This window comes from Anas platyrhynchos, chromosome 1 (genome assembly GCF_047663525.1).
Source record: "Anas platyrhynchos isolate ZD024472 breed Pekin duck chromosome 1, IASCAAS_PekinDuck_T2T, whole genome shotgun sequence".
NCBI lineage: Eukaryota > Metazoa > Chordata > Aves > Anseriformes > Anatidae > Anas > Anas platyrhynchos.
In genome coordinates, this window is record NC_092587.1 from 203,768,044 (window position 1) to 203,787,131 (window position 19,088).

At 52.2% G+C, this 19,088-nt stretch overlaps 1 protein-coding gene and 1 long non-coding RNA gene across 4 annotated transcripts in view; one reads left to right on the top strand and one right to left on the bottom strand.

The window, feature by feature from the left end:
- The window catches only part of GAB2 (GRB2 associated binding protein 2), a 75,136-nt gene that overhangs the window by 46,787 nt on the left and 9,261 nt on the right, over positions 1-19,088 (top strand). For 2 of the 3 annotated variants that reach the window (XR_003499980.3, XM_027466767.3), the window contains exons 3-7: positions 12,304-12,544; positions 14,787-15,373; positions 16,553-16,647; positions 17,568-17,850; positions 18,471-18,561. Coding sequence is in view for 2 of the 3 variants with exons in the window: in XM_027466767.3 (XP_027322568.1) it covers positions 12,304-12,544; positions 14,787-15,373; positions 16,553-16,647; positions 17,568-17,850; positions 18,471-18,561 (1,297 nt within the window). In the remaining variant the exon portion in view is untranslated. The remainder of the gene's footprint in view (positions 1-12,303; positions 12,545-14,786; positions 15,374-16,552; positions 16,648-17,567; positions 17,851-18,470; positions 18,562-19,088) is intronic. The other variant, XM_027466772.3, reaches the window with a different exon arrangement.
- Positions 1,629-9,889, bottom strand: LOC119716660 (uncharacterized). Its single transcript, XR_011806580.1, has 3 exons — positions 7,785-9,889; positions 2,415-6,202; positions 1,629-2,030 (listed from the first exon to the last, which is right to left on the bottom strand). It is a non-coding gene; the product is annotated as an uncharacterized lncRNA (long non-coding RNA).

A 19,088-nucleotide genomic window follows, 5' to 3' on the forward strand; every position in this document is an offset into this window, starting at 1 on the left:
GGGCTTTGGAAACCAGAAAGCAAGAGAAAAAGTCTTAAGGGATCTGCATGAAGCCAAGCTTCTGGCTTCAGGGGTCTGATGCCATTGAACATCCAAGGCTTGCAATGCTGGATCAGCATTTTCTTTAGAATTTGGGAATTTAGGATTTTTTTTTTAATTTTATATTGGCTCTGGACATTTTGGAGGGCTGGAAAATCCAGGAGGTCTCTTGGCTTTGTAATTGCAAACCCGTAGCACTGTCATTTTGGGAGAGCCCCCAGCAGAGCTGGCAGAGGATGCAGCTGGGTTTACAGGCGAAGAACCCTCCTCTCCTGCTGCAAATAACAAAATCATCCACCAGCAGAAAAAGAAGATGCATGTGCAGCTTTCAAAAAAGCCCGACGAGCAAAATCTTCCAGTCCTTCTTGACTGGTTCCCAGCAGGAGCCCAGTGCAAGGCTGTCCAGCCCCTGCTGGAGATAAATATAGAGCTGGAGGCTTGGGGAAAATCCTGCCCTTTCCTGGCCAAGGTCCCACTGGGTTCACTGAGCTAGGGCTGGGATTTGAGCTGGGAGGGGAGGAAGAAATGTCAAGTTTGAGAGTTGTTTTATTTTTTTTTTGATGTTTTATTAGAGCAGAAGGCGTTGCCCAGCCCTCCCAGCAGAGCCTGGCACGCCGTATTCGCGCCTCTCAGCCCTTCCCAGGGCTGCCTCCTGGCCCAGGTACCCCGAAGGAGAAAGCCATTTCAAACAATTCTTCATTTTCTAATTGGCTTTTATCTCTGTGAGCCCCGCGCGCATCAGGTCAGCCCCATTAGGTTAATGGGCGCCGAGGAATTTTTCGGCTGACTGAGTGACCGTGGAAAAACGAGCGCGGCGGACGGTATCAGCATCAGATCGGAAAGCAAAACCACGCAAAGCCTTCGGAAAGAAAAACAGATGATGGGCTTGGAGCAAAGTGACCAGTGAAGCAGCACGGGCTGAGCACAAGGGAAGGAGGGAAGGAGGGAGAAATTTTGGGCATCAGCCAGCCGGGAGGAAACTCGCAGTCGGATTTGCCCATGCTGATGTTTCCCAAAAGGGCCCCGGGCTGGGCAGTCTTGGGGTTTGCCCTGCTGCACCCCGTGTCTTCAGAGCCTCCGTTATATGCACGTGTAGATGCAGGTGCCCCACGCGTGGGGCTCAACCCAGGCAAAGTGATGGAGGCAGAACCCCAAAATCTGTGCGCGAGCAAGTTGGGGGACGAGGGAGGAAATCAGTGACCTGCGTGTCAAATTATTTAGGGCTGCTTTTCCCATCATGGCTCTTTTCCCCCACAATCACCACACCTCCCCTTTACTCCCCCCATGTATTTCAGGTTGTTTTTTCCCCAACATTGGATGCGGGCCACGTGTTTATACCCCCTAAGCTCAGCTTTGTGAAGCGTGCTAAAAGCCAGGGCAGATTTTAAGCTCTCATTTCCCGGACCCCGATGCCTGTTTGTTTACTGCTTTGCCTTGCTTTATATTTCCAATTAAAACGAAGCCTGAGTGAAGAGAAAGCTTTCTAAAGCCTTGAAAGCCTCCGAGTGAATATGCTCATGAAGCAGGAAGGAGCCGTGAAGCTGTCGATTGCGGTGAACTTTCCATGACACCACTCAGCGTTTGTTTCCAGACTGATTTTTATTTATGAATGCAGTAGCATTTATTACTGATTTTATCTGCAAAGATAACACTTCTTCCCTAGATGGCTTCTGTGCTTTGCTTATAATTGCTGCCTGCTTCTCCAGCACGCTGCTGCATTATTTAGTGCGCTGCATTGTCCGAGCTCCAGCAAAGGTGATTTATTATTTGGACCGGAGGGTTACACCTGATCTGGGGAATACAGGAGCACGTGAAAACTCCCTTTGGGTGCCCTGGCCAAATCCTAGCTCCCTGCAGGAAGGCTGAGAACATCTCTCGGAGTCTTCACAGAGGACCAAACTTCTGCCTTTTGCTGATGGAGGTGGCGCGGTGATGGTTTCTGTCCTCTCCAAGCTAGAAGTGGTTTTAAAAGGGACACTTGGCCACAGCTCCTGAAAATAAAATAATAATAAAGAAAAAAAAATACACTTTTTAGCGTGAGGGCACTCAAACACTGGGGGCTGTGGAGTCTCTGCCCTTGGAGCTACTCAAAACCCAACAGGACACAGCCCGGAGCAGGAGGTTGGCCTAGACCATCCCCAAAGGTCCGTCCCCACCCCAAATCTTCTGTGCTTCTGTAATTTTCATGGTGTGACCCTGTAGGGAAATACCAGACCTCAGAGCACGCTGAGGAGCAGAGGCACCCCGGCAATCCCAGCAGGTAAAACTGGAGCACCAGTTCCCTGGTAGCATCCCCTCCAAGGTGGGAAGGGGCACGGCCCCATTGGAGTCCCACCCTTTTTAGCTGTTTATTAGGATGCCAAACAGCATCTCACCTACAAGATTTCCTCACGCTGCCCATGACCAAGTCCTCTCCTGGCCAATGCAGCTGCTGCTTGCCTTGAGAGTAAGCTGGGCTCGAGTGGCTCCCTGCATTTGCTATTTTTTATCTGGGAAAATCATTCCCCGAAGCTCGCGTACCCTCCGTGCAGGTTCAACCTTGACAGCAGGCCTTGACGCTGGTTAATTATTTTGGCTGGCTGGCCCTAACAGCTCGAATTGCTCTCCAATGAGTCATGATGGAGCCTTTCAAATACCCACTTGAAATCCATAAAAATCCATGATGAGCCTTTTTTTTTGCTAGCTGATGGTTGCTTCTGGCAATTAGTGGTTGGGTCAAAACCTGGTCACAGGCCACCTCCTTATCTGCCAGGGGGTTGTCTCTGAAATTCTTGGTGGAGAAGACTTTTTCCTGGAGAGCTCTCCGGTGTATTTTTAAAAGTCATTACATTATTTTTTTTAATGTATCAGTCCCAATGTCTGTATTCCCATGGCTTCTCCTCCTTCCCAAACTTCCACTGGCGCAGGGATGCCCATGGTTGTATCAGTGGGGTGAAAATATTTGCTGTAAGAAGTGCTGGAAATGGGGAAGTGAGGCATAAATCAGTTTTTCCCGTTGCTGCAGGAGTGATCCCTGTGAAGTTCCCAGCTTTCTCTGGAGCTTTTGGAAGTGGAAAACTGGAGCAGGCTGGCTTCTCTCATCTGCTCCTGGTAATTCCTGCATTGCTGTGGCCAGTGCCATGCACATTTGCTGCCAAGCCCTATTTCATCTCATGGGGAAAGGACTCCGCAACACAGATAAGGGGGCACCGGGTACTGGATCTGACCCAGAACCTCTTCAGCAGCCTTGTTAGGGCATGGTTTACGTAGGTGATTAGAGATTGGAATTTAATTAGGAATTAAAATACGACAAATCCCATTCCTGTAAGAAAGGAGCTCGCCGAAGGCACATACGGAGGCTCAGCTCCGAGCGGCAAGTGGTGGTAAAAATTCAGTGTGCTCTTCTTCCTTGGAATTCATTTCCATCCATCCTCAGCCTCGGTTTTGATTCATGCGTTTTGATTCCAAGTTGGAATGAATTTCAAAAAAAAAAAATCACGAAAGTGCATCCTGAGGATTTTCAGCCAAAACACCGCCATCCACCCCCCCAAAAAGCGATCCGAGGAGAAGGAATCGAAGCACCTTGACCTTCTCCCCCTCCACTTCAAATTCCCTTATCCCCTCTGAAGGCTTCTCATGGTTGCTGGCTGCGGACGACGCCTTGGCAAGCTCCCTTTTGATCGAGTGGCACGTTGCAGCTGGAGGATGTCAGAAGATTTCTCAGCTGGTGCTAAGCCAAGCGGGAAGAGATGCGCCGGGCAGGAGGCTCGGGATTTTGGTCTGGGTGCTGCTGCCATCTGTGGTGAGCACGAGGAGACGGGCACAGCCTCGAGGGTGCTAATGTAATCTGGCTCTCCTGGCTGTTGGGGATGGGCTCACAGAGCTTTGCGAGCTGTGTCTGGGGGAGGAAGAGGAGGGAGATGAGATGCTGCACAGGGAGAGTGCTTGGGATCGTTCCCATCCCGTGAGGGAGCATCAGGGGAGAGAGAATTTGCTCCAGTCCTTAGATGCTGGAGGATGTTTTGCTCCTGAGTCAGGGCACGAGGAATGCCAAAGCCCAAAAATATTCCTCGCGGGGCGATCGTGACAGATGCTGCTGAGGGCCAAGCTCCTCGCTACGCTCTGCTACCCCGCTAAATCCAGCCCCGCTGCTGCTCCGCGCTAAAAACAACCCCCAAAGGAGCCCGAGCTTCAGTGCGCAAGGTTCAAGCACCAGCAGCCGTTCTGGGAGCTGCTCGGTGCTGCAATATCCAGGGGAGAGAGAGCTGCTGGCCCACGGCCAGATGGGGGGCGTCCACGTGGAAACGTTTCTCCCTAGAAATAAGAGCCAGGAGAGCGCGACGTGGAGATGAGCTGCTGGCGAAGCCCAGGGGGATGTGAAACCCAGCAGGATTTGGGGCTGCTTTAAGGACCTTCAGCTCCTCTTCAGGACTGTCCCAGTGGGGATGGAGATAGGGATGGGGATGGGGATGACCCCAACCCCAAAGCACTCGCAAGGAGAAGCTGCCAGCCCCGCGTTTCTCAGCACGAAGACCGCGCTCAAGCATCGCCGCGCTGCTTTCAGCCCACGCCAGCCCTTGCCTTTTGGCACGAGCCGCGCTCCCCGCTCCCTGCCAAACCAGTACAGATGTTTTAACACCCACCGGAGCCCAGATAATTACTAACAGAGCCCAGAGGCTGGTCGGGGCTGGTTGTTTTTTTTTTATTTTTATTTTTTCATTGCGTGAACTTTCAGCCGCTCTCGAGCGAGGCGCCTCCCACTTGCTGACATTGCTCTCAAAGATGTTTTTTGTGGGCCGTGTTGCTGACGTTCATTTTATTAGGGGAAAAACCGAGAAGCCCCAACCAGGATGAGGATCCTCACCCCGTGCCCGTTGATGTAATGATGACCAAAGAGCGAAACAAGTGCAGGGAAGACGAGTGGAGTGGCTGGGACAATGTTTTGATGGGAAAGGAGAGCCGGTTTCTATCCAGTGGCTTCCCAACCACAGCATGATGAAGCTTAGCTCATTTTCAAATGGTTTTGGGAAGCGTTTTCTGTGGGATGAAACCATGAAATCATCTGGTGGGCACTGGCCAGGGGATGCTGCAGGTTCTCCCCATCCTAGATCCTCCAAGATCACCTGGTCCAACCACCCCCTACCACCAATGTCACCACCAAGCCCTGTCCCCAAGCACCACGTCCAACCTCTCCTTGAACACCCCCAGGGACGGGGACTCCCCCACCTCCCTGGGCAACCCGTCCCAAGGCCTGACCACTCTTGCTGAGCAGAAATGTCTCCTCATTGCCAACCTGAGCCTCCCCTGGCACAACTCGAGGCCGTTCCCTCTGCTCCTGGCCCTGGTTATCTGCGAGAAGCTGATAACCGGTTGGGTGGAAGATGGCTGGCACAAGCCCACCGACCATGGCTCCGCCGTGAAATTCCTCACTCACACGCCCAGCCAGGAAGATTTCCATCCCGCATTTTGCTTCCAGTTGCTGTGGAGACCGATTTAAATGAAACCCTGGCACTTGGAAAGGGAATATGATTCGAAGTCATTTGCGATGCAAGGTCCCATGCTAATAGCATTAGCATCTTATTTGATTATGGCGATGTGTGGGGAATAAATTTTAAGTCTTTTTTCCCAATCGTTACATCTTAAAAAGAAGAGGGAGAGGGAAACGTGCAGGTTTTAGCTGCTACTGAAGCCTTTTCTGCGGCTGAACTCGTGATTTCTTTATGCATGAAGCTTGGCGGGTCACGGGCATCTCTAACCCGATGGCAAGGCGAGCTGCTCCCAGGAAGGGACCTTTTCTTTCTCTGCCTCCACTGAGCACTGTTAATAGACTGCAAAATGGGCTGGGCTCGGGTTTTTAATGAGGGATACAGAAATCCAGGATGGCTTTTGTGGCTCTTTGCTTTTTTTTTCTTTGCTGGAGCATCGGTGTCGCAGAGCTCGCGTTGTGCAGTCCTCCCAGTGCTTGCAGAGATTTTGTTCCCTGCGTTTGACCCTCAACATCTCAGGGATGGATTCGCCTTTAGGATTTCTTTAGCTGAGCCTGGCATGTAGACAGGGCACGTCTGTAGCCCTTAAATGAGAAAAATGCCCCACAACACCTTTGCGGAGGCGCTGGTTCTGAAATTGAAAGCTGCGTCGATGAGAAAGGGAGTTTGGGGTCTTCCACGGTGACTTCCAGGGAGAGCTGAGCATCCAGCAGGGGAAAAATGAGGAAAACAGTGATATTATTTTGAGTCTCTGTCCCTACAGGCGTGTTTTCTGGGGATGAACCATCCCCTGCTCACACTGACCCTGCTCTCTGGTTTAGGGACACCGTATTGCAGCCATGGAGAGAAAAATGGGGCCAAACTGCTGCATTTTGGTCCCATGCGTGCTTGCAAAATTCCCAAGGGAAGAGGAGAGGAGAAATTCGGGGGTCCCCTTCCTTTCCCCATCACTTCTTTGCTGGGTGATGGTAAAGCAGCCCCGTAACAGCGCTGCTGTTTTATGGACTCCCCAAGCAAGCGGGGAGTTGTAATGTTTCTCCCCCAAGGTAAGGAGAGCTGGAAATAAATCACTCCTGCAACGAGCCGGGGATGGCAGCTCTTCTGTAATACCAAGTGCAAATATTTGGGCCTCCTGTGCTCTCCCTTGAATCGAAATGGCACTAAAGCATGCATAAGGTTCATGTTTTTCTCATAGCAAAAAGTTTTTTTCTCTGCTCTCCCGCAACATTAAAGACCTGAGTTTTCCATAAAAAGGGCTTTAAGGTTTCAAACCTGTCCTTCGTCCCCAGCTTTAGGTGGCTGTCCCCGGGCAGAGCTCTCTGCCAAGGGTGGGATGCTCAAGGTCGCACGGACACCAGGGCTGCGGGCACCTCGCTTCCCTTTGCTTTGCCCTCCAAATATCAACACGAAAGGATTCGCTCTTTCAAGGGTGGCCCCCAGGGTTTGGGGGGATTTTATTTTTTTTTTTTTTTTGGCTACAGCCACAACCACCGCTCGGCTGCTTTTGTCACTCTCCCTCCTGCCCCTTTGTCCTTCAGAGAATCGATTTCTGTTCAGATAGCTGGGATGTGTAACGCGTTGAGGTCAGGGTGATCTGGCTTGGCTCCTTTCCCTCTCCTCTCTCTCCTTTTCTCCCCAGCACTGGGATTTTTCCCCCTGTTCCCATGCCCCTCCAAGGCAAACGCAGAAGAAATCACTTACCCATTTTTTTTAGTATTTTTGTGCAAAAATACAAGCAGGGCTCTGGCACTAATGGCTATTTATTTCCACTGATCTTTGCCTCCCTGCCTCTCCCGTCACCTCTTTCTAGGGTAATTCTTCCCATCCTGTGCTGCATGTGCAAGTAATTGGGGTTTTTTCGCTGTTGGCAGTAGAGAAAAACCTAAGGGGAGCAGCCCAGGCCAAAAATCATTCGGAAGGCTGAAATTGGGAAAGAGAAATCGTGCCCTGAGCAGCTGAACCCTGTCTGCGAAGCGGAGGTGCTCCTTTCCCTCAGCCAGTCGGTTTCTCGAAAGCAAATGGAAATAAGCAGCAGAAATCAAATGGAAAAGAACAGCTGAGAAGACCAAAAGCACCTCACTGTACTCCTTTGGGCTCCTCTGCAGTGCAGGATGCAGCTGCGGTCAGCCCCACTTAGCCCCATCCTTAGTTTTGGGGAGCTCTGCTGCCACAATTTGGGCAGCGCTGATTATTACGGTCCCTGCACCCTCTCCTGCAGCTCCTCGAGAGGGCAAATCACCCAAATCAGGCGCCCTTCCCCACCCACTCGCTGGAGAAAACCTTTAGCCGGTGCCTCTGCACATGTCCTCAGCCCAACGATGCCTTTTTTCGAATGCCATCCGGCTCCGAGAGCTGGGGAAATAAACATTCCCCGCGCTCATCCTCGCAGCATCCCAGGGCGTCCTGGCAGTGACTCATCCCCGGGCCGTGTTGTTTGCTCTGTCCCTGCCAGGAGAAGCACGCGGAGGGCTTGTTTTGGTAGGGTTGTTTGTCTTCTTCTTTGTTTTTTCTTTATTATTTTTTTTTCTAGCAGTGAGCTGGCAGCAAGAGTGGAGGCGCAGGCGGATCCCCATGGGGGTTTTGTCCCCCTTTTTTTATTTTTTTTTTATTTTTTTTCCTAATGGAGCTGCTCCAAATACTGGGGGGAAGTGTAGCGCACGAGGACGCCTCCGCGCTCTCCTAGGGATTATTTCTAGCGGGTTCCTCTATTCCCTCCCCAAATTACAAAATAACCCTCGCCACCAGTTGTGGCTGGCAAGGATTCAGCAGCACGGTCCGAAGCTTCGTGGTTTGCCATCGTGGAGGGGTGGCACAGCCCAAGCGTGGTCCCCAGAAGAAATGATGGCTCGCAGATAGCGAGCGATGGAGCACAGGCTCCAGGGCATGGCACAGCATCACCTGGAGAGGCGTTTTGGGGTTTTACTTGCAGGGCAGCTCGTGGGAACCTTTATTTGCAAGGGTGCTTGGGCTGGTTCTCCATGGGCAGCGTGATGTGTGTATCACAGCCAATTTCAGGCAAAAATAGGAAATCTGGTGCCTTGCTGCAACCACTGATGAAAGCACAGGAATTTTTAAAAAAATTTCCAAAAATCGCCACCTCCTTGGCTGCACCTTTCCCCCTCCGTGGGTTACCGGGGTTGTAGCCACAGCCTCTGCCTTCAGGGGGAAAGCCAACATTGCTGCTACGGTGAAAAAAAATCAAAAACAAAAATAAAAAAGCTGTTCTGAGCAACAATTTCCGAAGGAGGCTGAGTAATTCTTGCACTCAGATAAGCGCAGGAACATCGTGTGAAGGGATGTGCACATAGCACTAGCCGGCTGCTGGAAGCCAGGGACTTCAGAGCTGTCAGCAGCGAGGGAAATACCGCTTTGGGGGATCGAAAACATTCAGAAAAAAATTCCTGGCTCCCAGCCTAGTCAGGGCCGCTGCCGGCCGTGCTTGTAGCTGCAGATTTCTTCTTCAGGGACGGAGTCCCGATGAGGATTTCTTTTCCCCTTGCCGCGACGTGCGGCCAAAAAGGCACATCTAAACCCGGACCAGAGAGCACCACGCCTTCAGCTGACCGAAACCAACCTGTTTTTGCTTCTGGTTCTCCTCTCAAGGATCAGGACAACATCTGCAGCACGAGCCCGACGAGCTCTTTGCATGCAAGCCGTGCTGTCGACATCGGGTTTTAGGTTGTGGGCGTCCAACGCCGCTCTTGCAGAGCGTGAGAGCCGAATTCCCCAACCTCGGAGGAGCTCGGGCCAGGAAACATGGGGTTAAGATGACACTTCCCATATGGCCCCGCTCCACAACCTTAACTCTGCCCCTCTGGGAACAGCCATAGGAGCTGGAACAAGACCTCATCCCTCCTTGGCTATACTCGATGCATTCCCTCGACATAAACTCAAGATCTCAACGTAAAGCCAAGGGATTTGGGAGGTTTCATCCTCCCAAAAAAAAAACAAAAAACGAGGGCCGTGGGCTTATCCTTGGCTGCGAGGCAGATGGTGGTGATGGATGGGGAAATATCATTTTTTTGGGGTCCTGCCCAGAGTGAGCTGAGCATTGTTGGTGAGAACAATGCCTGGAGGCATCCAGATGAGAGCCCCAAAGGATGTTTGCCAAGTGCCCAGGGTGGACGCACCATCGGGGTGTGATCCAGGCATGCAAGATTCCCTTTCTTCTCTAGTGAAAAAAAAAAATAGAAGAAGAAGAAAAAAGAAAAAAAAACACATTAAAAATAAAAAATAAAAAAGCAATCTCAGCAATCCCCTTCTGCAGCAGCAGGATTTATCTTCCCAGCCCCTGCAATCCCCTCCCGGGCCCGCGAGGCCATCCATCTCTCACCTGCTATTAGGGAGTTCATCTCCCGGCCCTAATGGACTACGTGAGCCCTGGATTCACTCCCGCTGCTGCTCTCGGGCTTCGGGTGGCTGCGGGAAGCGGGCTGGGAATTCATTTTGAAAATCGATGCGGCCGTCGATAGAGCTGGCTTCCCCGGGGGAAGCAGAGGTGCTTTCGCTGGGCTTTGCTTTCTTGCTCCCCTTCATCCCCCGCTTCGTTTTACGCTGTCGGGCTGATGGAGATCACCACCACGTAATTAATTTTTCTTTCAGTGGCTGCCGTGCTCTCCGGTTTCCCCAAATTGAGGTTAATTTGGGAATATTTCCCCTGGCGGTGCAGGATTCATGGGGCTCCTCCACGCGTTGTGATTTGGGGGATGCCGGGCGCTGTCTGCTCCATGCAACCCCAACTCTTCCCTTGGGATGTGTCGGCACAAGAAAATCAATGCAATTTCTTCCTCCTGGGCATATTTTGGCTTGCTGAGGCTTTCCCGTGCCATGGGAAGAGCAGAGCCTGCAGAGGACTGCTCAGGGAAGAAGGGCCCCAACCTGGCACTGCTCTTGGTTGTCCCCAGCTGGGGACACGGCACCTTCCTTGGAAGGGTCTTGGCCAAAACCCGATGTCATGGGCAATTCCTGACCATGATTCAGGAGACAGCAGGACCGTGGGGCCGTTCCCAAGAGGCATTTTGGGTGCAGACACCCTATTTTGGAGAGCAACAGGGCTGTGGGCTCCTCCACCATGCCGGTGGATCTCAAAGAACTCGATTTAGGGCTCAGACCTGGGACTCCCAGAGCTCTCAGGGCTCCTTTTCCAACGGGGATGTGTCTTCACTGCTATGGGATAAATATTTAATAAGAATAAGGGTCAAGGCAGTGTTTTGTCCAAGGACACCGAGACGGCCATTTACGCCCATGAAAAGCACCGAGGGATCTTTAATGCCCATGCAAAGAAGACAGAAATTGAGGTTTTAAGCTCTCATCCCCCACCATTAATGTCAATGTTGCGTATCGATCCTCCCCGTGTTTAGCACAAACCGAACAATAGAGCCGAGCCACGCTCTTTGGCTTTTATTAATGTACTTTTTCTGTGTCGGGTGAAGTTTGCAGCATCACTGGGAAAAAAAAAAAAAAATGGAGCGGCGGTGAGCGAGCGGCAGACGGATCGATTTGGTATCTTGACACGAGGCAGGAGTCAGTGAAAAATCACCCCGTGCACAGCGGCTCCTCGTCTGAGCCACGACAGCCTCTTCGTAGGGAGAAGATCAGGGATTTGAGAGAAGGAATGGAAAAAAAAAGGGGGTTGGGAACCTGGAAAATCCCCCGCATCCTTGTGTTGGTTCCCTTATGGGTTTCTGAGGTTGAAAATTCGAGCAGCAGCTGGAGATCCCACGATCTCCAGGGAAAACCTGGGAGTGGTTCTTAGATCACTGATTGCCAAAAGTAATAGATTAATCCGGGGAAAGACGGCCTTTTTGTTAGGATTTGGGATTATTTTATTTTATTTTACATTTTTGCGTCAGCACCAAATAAATGTAAATCAGAGCTATAGGAAGGGTGACCTCAGTGCCACACGAGTGTTTTGCACACCAGGAGTGCACATAGGATGGACACCACTGCAGCCAGGGGTGGATCAGCTTTCCCAAAATATTCCACACCTTGGGGACTTGGGGGGTTTCATGTTTAATGGGGTTTACAGCTTGGCTGTAAAAAAACATTCCTGGTTCAAATTCCAGGAGTTTACCAAGGGAGTGGAGTATCTGGGCAGCTATTCCTGACCTCTGGGATATTCTTGATTGAAACCTAATTAATATTTTTAAATGTATTTCTCCTTAATCAAGGCGAGAGGGCACTGGGAGTTGGGTCTGCCTCCTTTTTTTACTGGCAGAAAATGTCAGGAATTCTTTCAGAGTCACAGAATTAATAGGGAATTGGGGAACAGGGCAACGTTTTCCAGCTCTGCTCTCACGGGGTCCATCCAAACTCCTGCCCCGTGCCTCAGTTTACCCGACTGTAGAAGAATGGCAGTGATGTCCTTACACAGAGGAATGGAGATGACTTGAATTACACTTTTAAAGCCTCCCACGGGAGGTCTCTAAGGAAAAACAGCAGCAGAAACCATGGCACAAAAGCTCTTTTCTTCCTTTCCCTTTTTAACCAGGTTTTAACAACCCACAGTTGCTGGCCTGGCATCCCCCAGACATCCCTGCAAGCCGCGAAGGATATGATAAAACGTGATTAAAAAGATAAAATTGAACAAAATCTGATAAAACATTGATCGACCACCTAGTGCTAAAGTATTGATCTACCACCTATCGCTGCTTTTGCTCCAAGTGGAGGAGCCTCCTGCTGCGTCCCCAAGAGCTATAAATAAATTCAATGAAACTTCACAAAGCATTTGAGTAGGAAACCCACCAGAGCTCCTTTTGTGGGGTTGCTCAATCCGCTGTATTTCTTTTTTTCCCTGCAGATACCCTGAGGAGCATCGCCTCCATGAACCATGCGCCACGGTCCTCGCCGGCGGAGCTCAGCGGTGCCAACCACCACCTGCTGCGCGAGCGCAAGTCCTCGGCGCCCTCCCACTCCAGCCAGCCCACCCTCTTCACCTTCGACTCGCCCGCTGGCCACCTCCAGAGCACCCTGTCCGCCAGTGCCCCCCAGGACTACCTGTTCCTCCACCAGTGCATGAGCAGAAAGTCGGAAAACGCCAGGTACTGCAGGGAGCAGAACGCGCGGGGAGCCACGGTTGGGGTTGGCCAACTCCACCCAACTTGGAGGAGGGCGCCTTGCTCAGGGTGGCCCTGCTTGAGCCTCTGGAGACCACCAGATGGTCTCCAGAGGTCCCTTCCGACATCAACCCCGTGTCATTCCATGAGTTTTTTTGGTTGTGAGGACTTTTGGCTGACGGGATCAGGGATGGAGGAGGGATGGAGGAGAAGCGGCCGGAGCCCAGCTGGCGGGGCGTGAGCGCAGAGCCTGGGCTGCTGCCTCCGCTGGGTTTTCCTGCCGCAGCTGCCTCTCCCTACCAAAAAAAAAATAAAAATCAACAACAACAACAAAAAAGAAAGGGTCAGATAATTAACTTCAGATGGCGTTAATGGAGCAGTGTTTTAAAAAAAGCCCTCTGATGCTCCAGCTGTGATGATACCTAAAAGCCGCCCTCCGAGAGCCCGAGCGCAGGGAGGATGAGGATGAAGAAGAGCAGGAGGAGAAGGAAGAGAAGGAAGGAGAAGTTTCTGATGCTTTGGTGGGCAAAGAAACTGGCCAGCAGCAGCTTCTGCAGCTGGGCCAGAAATAATCTCCCCGATCAATGCACCGTTCAGGGGGCCAGGCTGCAGCACTGCTGGGAATCCCTCCCCACCCAGCTCTGCAGCTCTTACTTTACTCATCCATAAAATGAGGGTAATAGTAGCTAATTGGCAGCTGAGGCTGAATTATTAACCCGTGAGGGACTGCAAATCCTCGGCCGAACGGGCTGAATGTCTCACAGGCAAACCCAGCTCCAAAGGCGGCGGGGATTCATCGGCGTTATCACAGCATGGAATTTTTTTTTATTTTTTTTTTCCCAAATAAGCCCTATTTCTGAGCGCCACCTCGTGCTGGCTCCATGAAACAGAGCCAGCAGCCCTGCCCAGCGGTGTCAACCAGCATCTCCTGGCTTCTCCCACCGAGCTGACTCTTCCCCAGGGATCTGCAGCTTGAAATCCCCCTGTAACCATTGCGTTTTCTTTCCCCAGCTCGGTGATGGATCCGTGGCAGGGCTCCCAACATGTGGGGATGTTTATATGGGGCTGGTTGAGCTTTTTTTGGGCTGCAAGCACACGATCCCAAAAACCTGCCCCAGCCCAAGGGCTGCTCCCGACTGCTGCGGCTGCATTTGCTCGTCGTTGCAGAAATCACAGTGGCCAGTTTGGGGTGAAAACCGTCTCATCTGCTGATTTGGGTGCAGAAAGCCAAGCCAGGGGGAGATGTCTGCAAAAAGTCACGCCGGAGGAAGGCAGCAGCAGCAGGGGGGGGATGAAACGGGAAGCTGAGGATGAAACGCGCTTTGCCAGAGGGCTCAGAGGGGCTCGGCAGCTAATGAGCACTCAGCCTCCATCCCTGGGCATGAGCACAATGCAAATCAAAAGATTGTTAGCCAGGCGGGGAGGTAATGGCCACGCCGCCCGGCTCCCCACCGAGGAACCGAGCGTAAGTCTGACTTCAGCCCTGAGATTTATTCCTCTCCGCTTGCAATCGGGGCTGCAAAACCCCAGTTCCCAGCTGGAAGCTGCTGGGAGTGTAATTGGCCTCCACGGGGCTTGCAGCACCCCGTGTGGGGCTCCAGGATGGGGCTGCAGCGTCCCCATCCTGCCATCCACGCGTCCCCGTAGCCGAGTGAGCGATTAAATAGAGCCACAATGAAAGGAAGAGAAAAACAAAACACATCCCTGCCCATCGCTGGCTTCCTACAGCTCTGAGCGCCGACGGAAGGAAATTGTCTCAGCTTCGGTAACAAACAGCCCCCTGCCCCATCCCCAAAACAGGAGGTGCACCTCGGGCAGCGCGACGGGTTCCTGGGGATGCCTTGATCCTATAAAGCTGCTTTTAGGGGCTGCCCCCAGCAGGAGCAGAGCAAAGGGACCCAGTCAGAGCTTTGCAGTGAGCACTTTTCCCTCCAGCTCTCCCTTAAGAGGCTTTCTCCATCCTTCCGAGCAGAGGTTTTATGGCCCTGCAAGAGGGCAAGGTCACAGTGTGATCTTTGTTGGGAAGAGGTTGACTTCACATGAGCGTCTTGAAGGTGTTTCAGGACAAAATGGGCTGTTGGGGACATTGGGAGGAGTCGGAGATGTTCTCATCATGTTGGGGTTGGCCAATGTAGCTTGGGAGGGTGGCAAGGATGGGGAGCAGAGCTCGGTGCACCCCAGGAGCCTCTCCCCAAACCTCAGCTCCTTTCTCCCCTTTCCTCCCCAGGAGCGCCAGCTTCTCCCAGGCCACCAGGTCGTCCTTCTTCATGCGCAGCGACACGGCCGTCCAGAAGCTCTCGCAGGGCAACGGGCACTGCGTGAACGGGGTGGGCGCGCAGCTCCACGGCTTCTACAGCCTGCCAAAACCCAGCCGGCACAACTCGGAGTTCAGGGACAGCGCGTACGACCTCCCGCGGGCTTTCGGCTCCTACTCCCACCCCAAATCGAGCCTCACCAGCTCCGAGACGGACAACGAGGACGTCTACACCTACAAGACCCCCAGCAACGCCCTGTGCAAGGAGTTCGGGGAGCTCTCCACGGACTCCTACGACGTCCCTGCCACCCCGCTCTCCGTTTACCAGATCCCCAGGACGTTTACGCTGGACAAGAACCACAACGCTCTGGCCGTGGCCGCCAGCGACTCGCCCGCCGCGCCGCCCCCCCGGCCCCCAAAACCCGGGCAGACAGAGCCACGGTGGGGCAGCCCACCCCAAAGACCCCAGCCCGGGGAAAGCTTAGGGCTGGCCCCCATGGCAGCCACCATTCCCCGGAGAAACACGCTGCCGGCCGTGGAGAACAGCAGGCTGCACCGAGGTGAATTTGGGGATTTGGGGCTTGGGAGCAGCGGGGGGGGGGGGAATTTCTCCCCAACAGCCTTGGGCAGGGAGGTCCAACTGGGTTGTGTTAGACACAGGGGGGATGTTTGCAAAAGCCAACGTCGGGTTGAACACAAAAAAGCTCTTTTGCAGTGAGGATCCGGCCCTGCTTTTATTTTGCAATGGGCTCACTGCTTTTATTATGCGTCCCCAGGGCCCTGCACCCCCAAGGGGCTCAGCTGGCTCTTGGCTGTGTTGTGCCTTGAAACAAAACCCCAAACTTGCCTTCCAATGCAGTCCTTCCCCAGGGCTTGCCATTTCTACCTTGCTTTTGGTTTAGTTTATAACCAGGGCTGTCAGAACTCACTTCAGCCTGGATCTAACTCTTCATTTAGCTCACCAGACTGGGAAGTAATTTTGCACATCTCCAGCTCCCAACATACCCAGTAAGGCAGAGGCACCCTTCTCATTGACTCATGGATGAGTTTCCCCTCTCTAAGTCCTGCAGGACTGTTCCTAGCCCTGCAGAGAACAGAGCACTCTTGGAAAGAGACATTTCTCTCCATATCACCTAATCTAACCCAGTTCATACAATTCTTGCTTTCCCAAGCAGAAGAATTTTAGTTTAGAATTTAGTTTAATTTAGTTCTAAATTAACTTAGAAAGAGCAGTTGGAGGGAAAACAATCTACAGATGATACACACATCCCTGAAATGACTTTTCCATCTCCTCTTACCTAAATACCAACATTTAGGTTGAATATGAAAGAGAAGCTCAGCTACAGACCAACCTAAAAGCTTCTCACTCCATCTTCAGCCCCTCCTCCCCCAACAGGAGGCTGATAGCCCTTTATCTAATGAAGCTCTCCCTTAACCCAGTTTTGTCACTGTGATCTACCTTACCTGACGTCTTCACCCTGGCGTTTTGCAGCACTTTGACAGAACCAGGTTAGGTCCGGGCTGCACGTGCAGTTGCACTGATGCTTTGGAGAGGCGTTAACAGGGAGGGAGCACTGCAGGGTGTCCGAGGAGTTGTGATGGGCTTCGAGCCGCATCATCCTACCAGCATCACGATCAGCAGGAATACAAAATGCCTTCCCAGAACCTACATTTTGCTTTGGAGAGCCCAGTTTGTTAGTGGATGCTCTGGGACACGTGCTTTTGTGGTTGTGTTGCAGCTTCTTCTTGCGAGACGTACGACTACCCCCAGCACGGGGGCGGCAGCGCCGTGCAGTCGGTGGAGTCCATGCACGACGGGTACAACTCCTACCTGGTGAGTTGGCCTTACAGGTTCAGAGAGGAGTCGGTTCCAGGCAGGACCTCAGGGTCTCGTCCTGCAGAGCTGACTCCAGCAGGGTTGTGTCACTGATTTCCTGCAGGACAGAGCTGGAGGGACAAACACCCATCCCAGCACAACTTTGCTTTGGGTGCTTCCACAGAGTTTCTTGGAGGCTTAACCCCAAAAAAACGGCCCTAAAGGCTTCTTCCTAAAAGCTATCGAGCTGCATTTTGACATGTTGCCAGAACAGACTCTCTCGTGCACTTTCTAAGACTTCCTGAACTGGAAATGACTTTACAGTGGCCTTTCATATTACATTTTAGTGCAATGGCCAGAGCCCAGAGAAAATTGACTTTCCACGTTAAGCGTGCTTCTGCAGAGCACTCTGATCATGAGAAGAGACGCCCCTTTGGGTGACTAAAACCTTTCCCTGCCCTCAGGGTCTTGAAAACATGGTAGGTAGACACACTCAGTGCTACCCGATGGCCAAGCAGGGGACAGACTGTCCCTTCCATCCATGCTGAGATGTTAAGGCTGGTTTGGTGATGATGATGAGATGCAGGGGGGCTTATTCATAGAATCAGGTTGAAAAGGACCTTAAAGATCATCTAGTTTCAACCCCCCTGCTCTGGGCAAGGTTGCCAGCCACTAGAGCAGGCTGCCCAGAGCTACATCCAGCCTGGGTGTTCCTCCTCCTATTTATACGCTGCCTTCAAGTACTGGGAGGCCGCAATGAGGTCTCCCCAGACCTTTCTCTTCTCCAAGCTAAACAAGCCCAGTTCCCTCAACCTTTCTTCATAGAAGAGGTGCTCCAGCCCTCTGATCATCTCAGTGGCCCTCTTCTGGACCTCTTATTACAGGCTGGGGCTGAGCAGTGTCTTGACGCTCTCAATGTCCTCCCACTTGTCCCCCAGCAGGCCAAGGCCGTGGTGGCCCGCTCCCACAGCGCCGACTCCGAGGACAACTACGTCCCCATGAACCCCGGTTCCTCGCCCCTGATCCACACCGAGAAAGCCAACGACAACTCCCAAAATCTCTACATCCCCATGAGCCCAGGACCGCATCACTTCGACCTGGTGGGGTTGTCCTCGGCCACCCTCCCCTTGCACAAAGGAGGAGCCATGGCGCAGTGCCACAGGAGGTTGAGTGAAATCCAGCCCCCGCCAGTCAACCGTAACCTCAAACCTGACCGGAAAGGTAAGAATGGGTGTTTGTGGGCAAAACATCCCAGGAACCCTTCTATCCTTGTGATATTTTGGGCTACATCTGTCTTGTGTCACCAGCAGCATGGTCAGACCCTCAAATTTTCCTCTTTGAGGAAGGTGATCCCATCATTAGTATGTCAGCATCTAACATGATCGATGAACCAGATGAGGGCTGGGACTGCAGCACAGCATTCTTCTCTTCCACCTAATGAACCACCCAGGATGAGAAGAGCTTTCATGTTACCCTACAAATTTCCTTTTCAAGTCCCTCTGTTGCCAGAGGTTGCTCAGTGCTGCTGAAGCCTTGATCAGCTCTGCCTGGCTGTGGGCTTTTTCCCATCCAACAAGGCATCAGAGCTCCCTAATGAGGCACCATTCCCCTTTTGGGGCCATCCATCTAAATTTGGGGCTGTGGGTCAGAAAAAAAATCACTTTTTTTTCCCCAGTCCCAGTGTAAATGATCTCAGGGGGTTGGGACTGGGGGTGTTTGTCTTCAGCAAGGAGGGTTGTAGAGCTGGTGAGAAAAATGGGAAGCAACAAGCAATTTGTAGCAGACTGTCCCCTCTCATGCCTGTTGTGATCTGAATAAATAATTCTTCCCCCCCCCCCCAGCAAAGCCATCACCACTGGACCTGAGGAACAACACCGTCATCGATGAGCTTCCCTTCAAATCGCCAGTCACAAAATCCTGGTCCAGGCCAAGGTGAGTGATGCATGATGCATATTGAATTTCCCTAAAAGCTGGGTGACCCCTTCCGCCCTGTTTTCTTTTGTTTTGTTGATGTTAGAAGCAGGAGCTGCAGAGCTGGGTCATGTCTTTTAAAATATACAAACATAGGAGCAGCTACGTTGAGCTAAAAGTCCGCCTTGCCCTAAATCCTCATCCATCAGGGCCCAGCAGCAGCTACCTGAGAAGAAGATGAGAATTGGGCATTTACATGTATGGAGTGATTCTTTCTTAAAATATCCTGCCACACCATGGTGGTTTGGGACTCAGGGATTTCCCTGGATACATCATGGCCAGACTTTGGGGTCAGATGCTGTTGAAGAAGAGGAGCCCGATGGAGCTTGCGAGCTCCATCAAGCGTTGTGAGAGCCAGAGTCATGTTCCCCACATCACAGCCAGCGGCAGGAAGATGAATTGGTTTAGGTTAGGCTTTCACATGAAAGCCCAGCATGTGGCCGAGCAGCTAATTAAGATCCCTCGGAGACGTTTCCTATTTCTGGGAT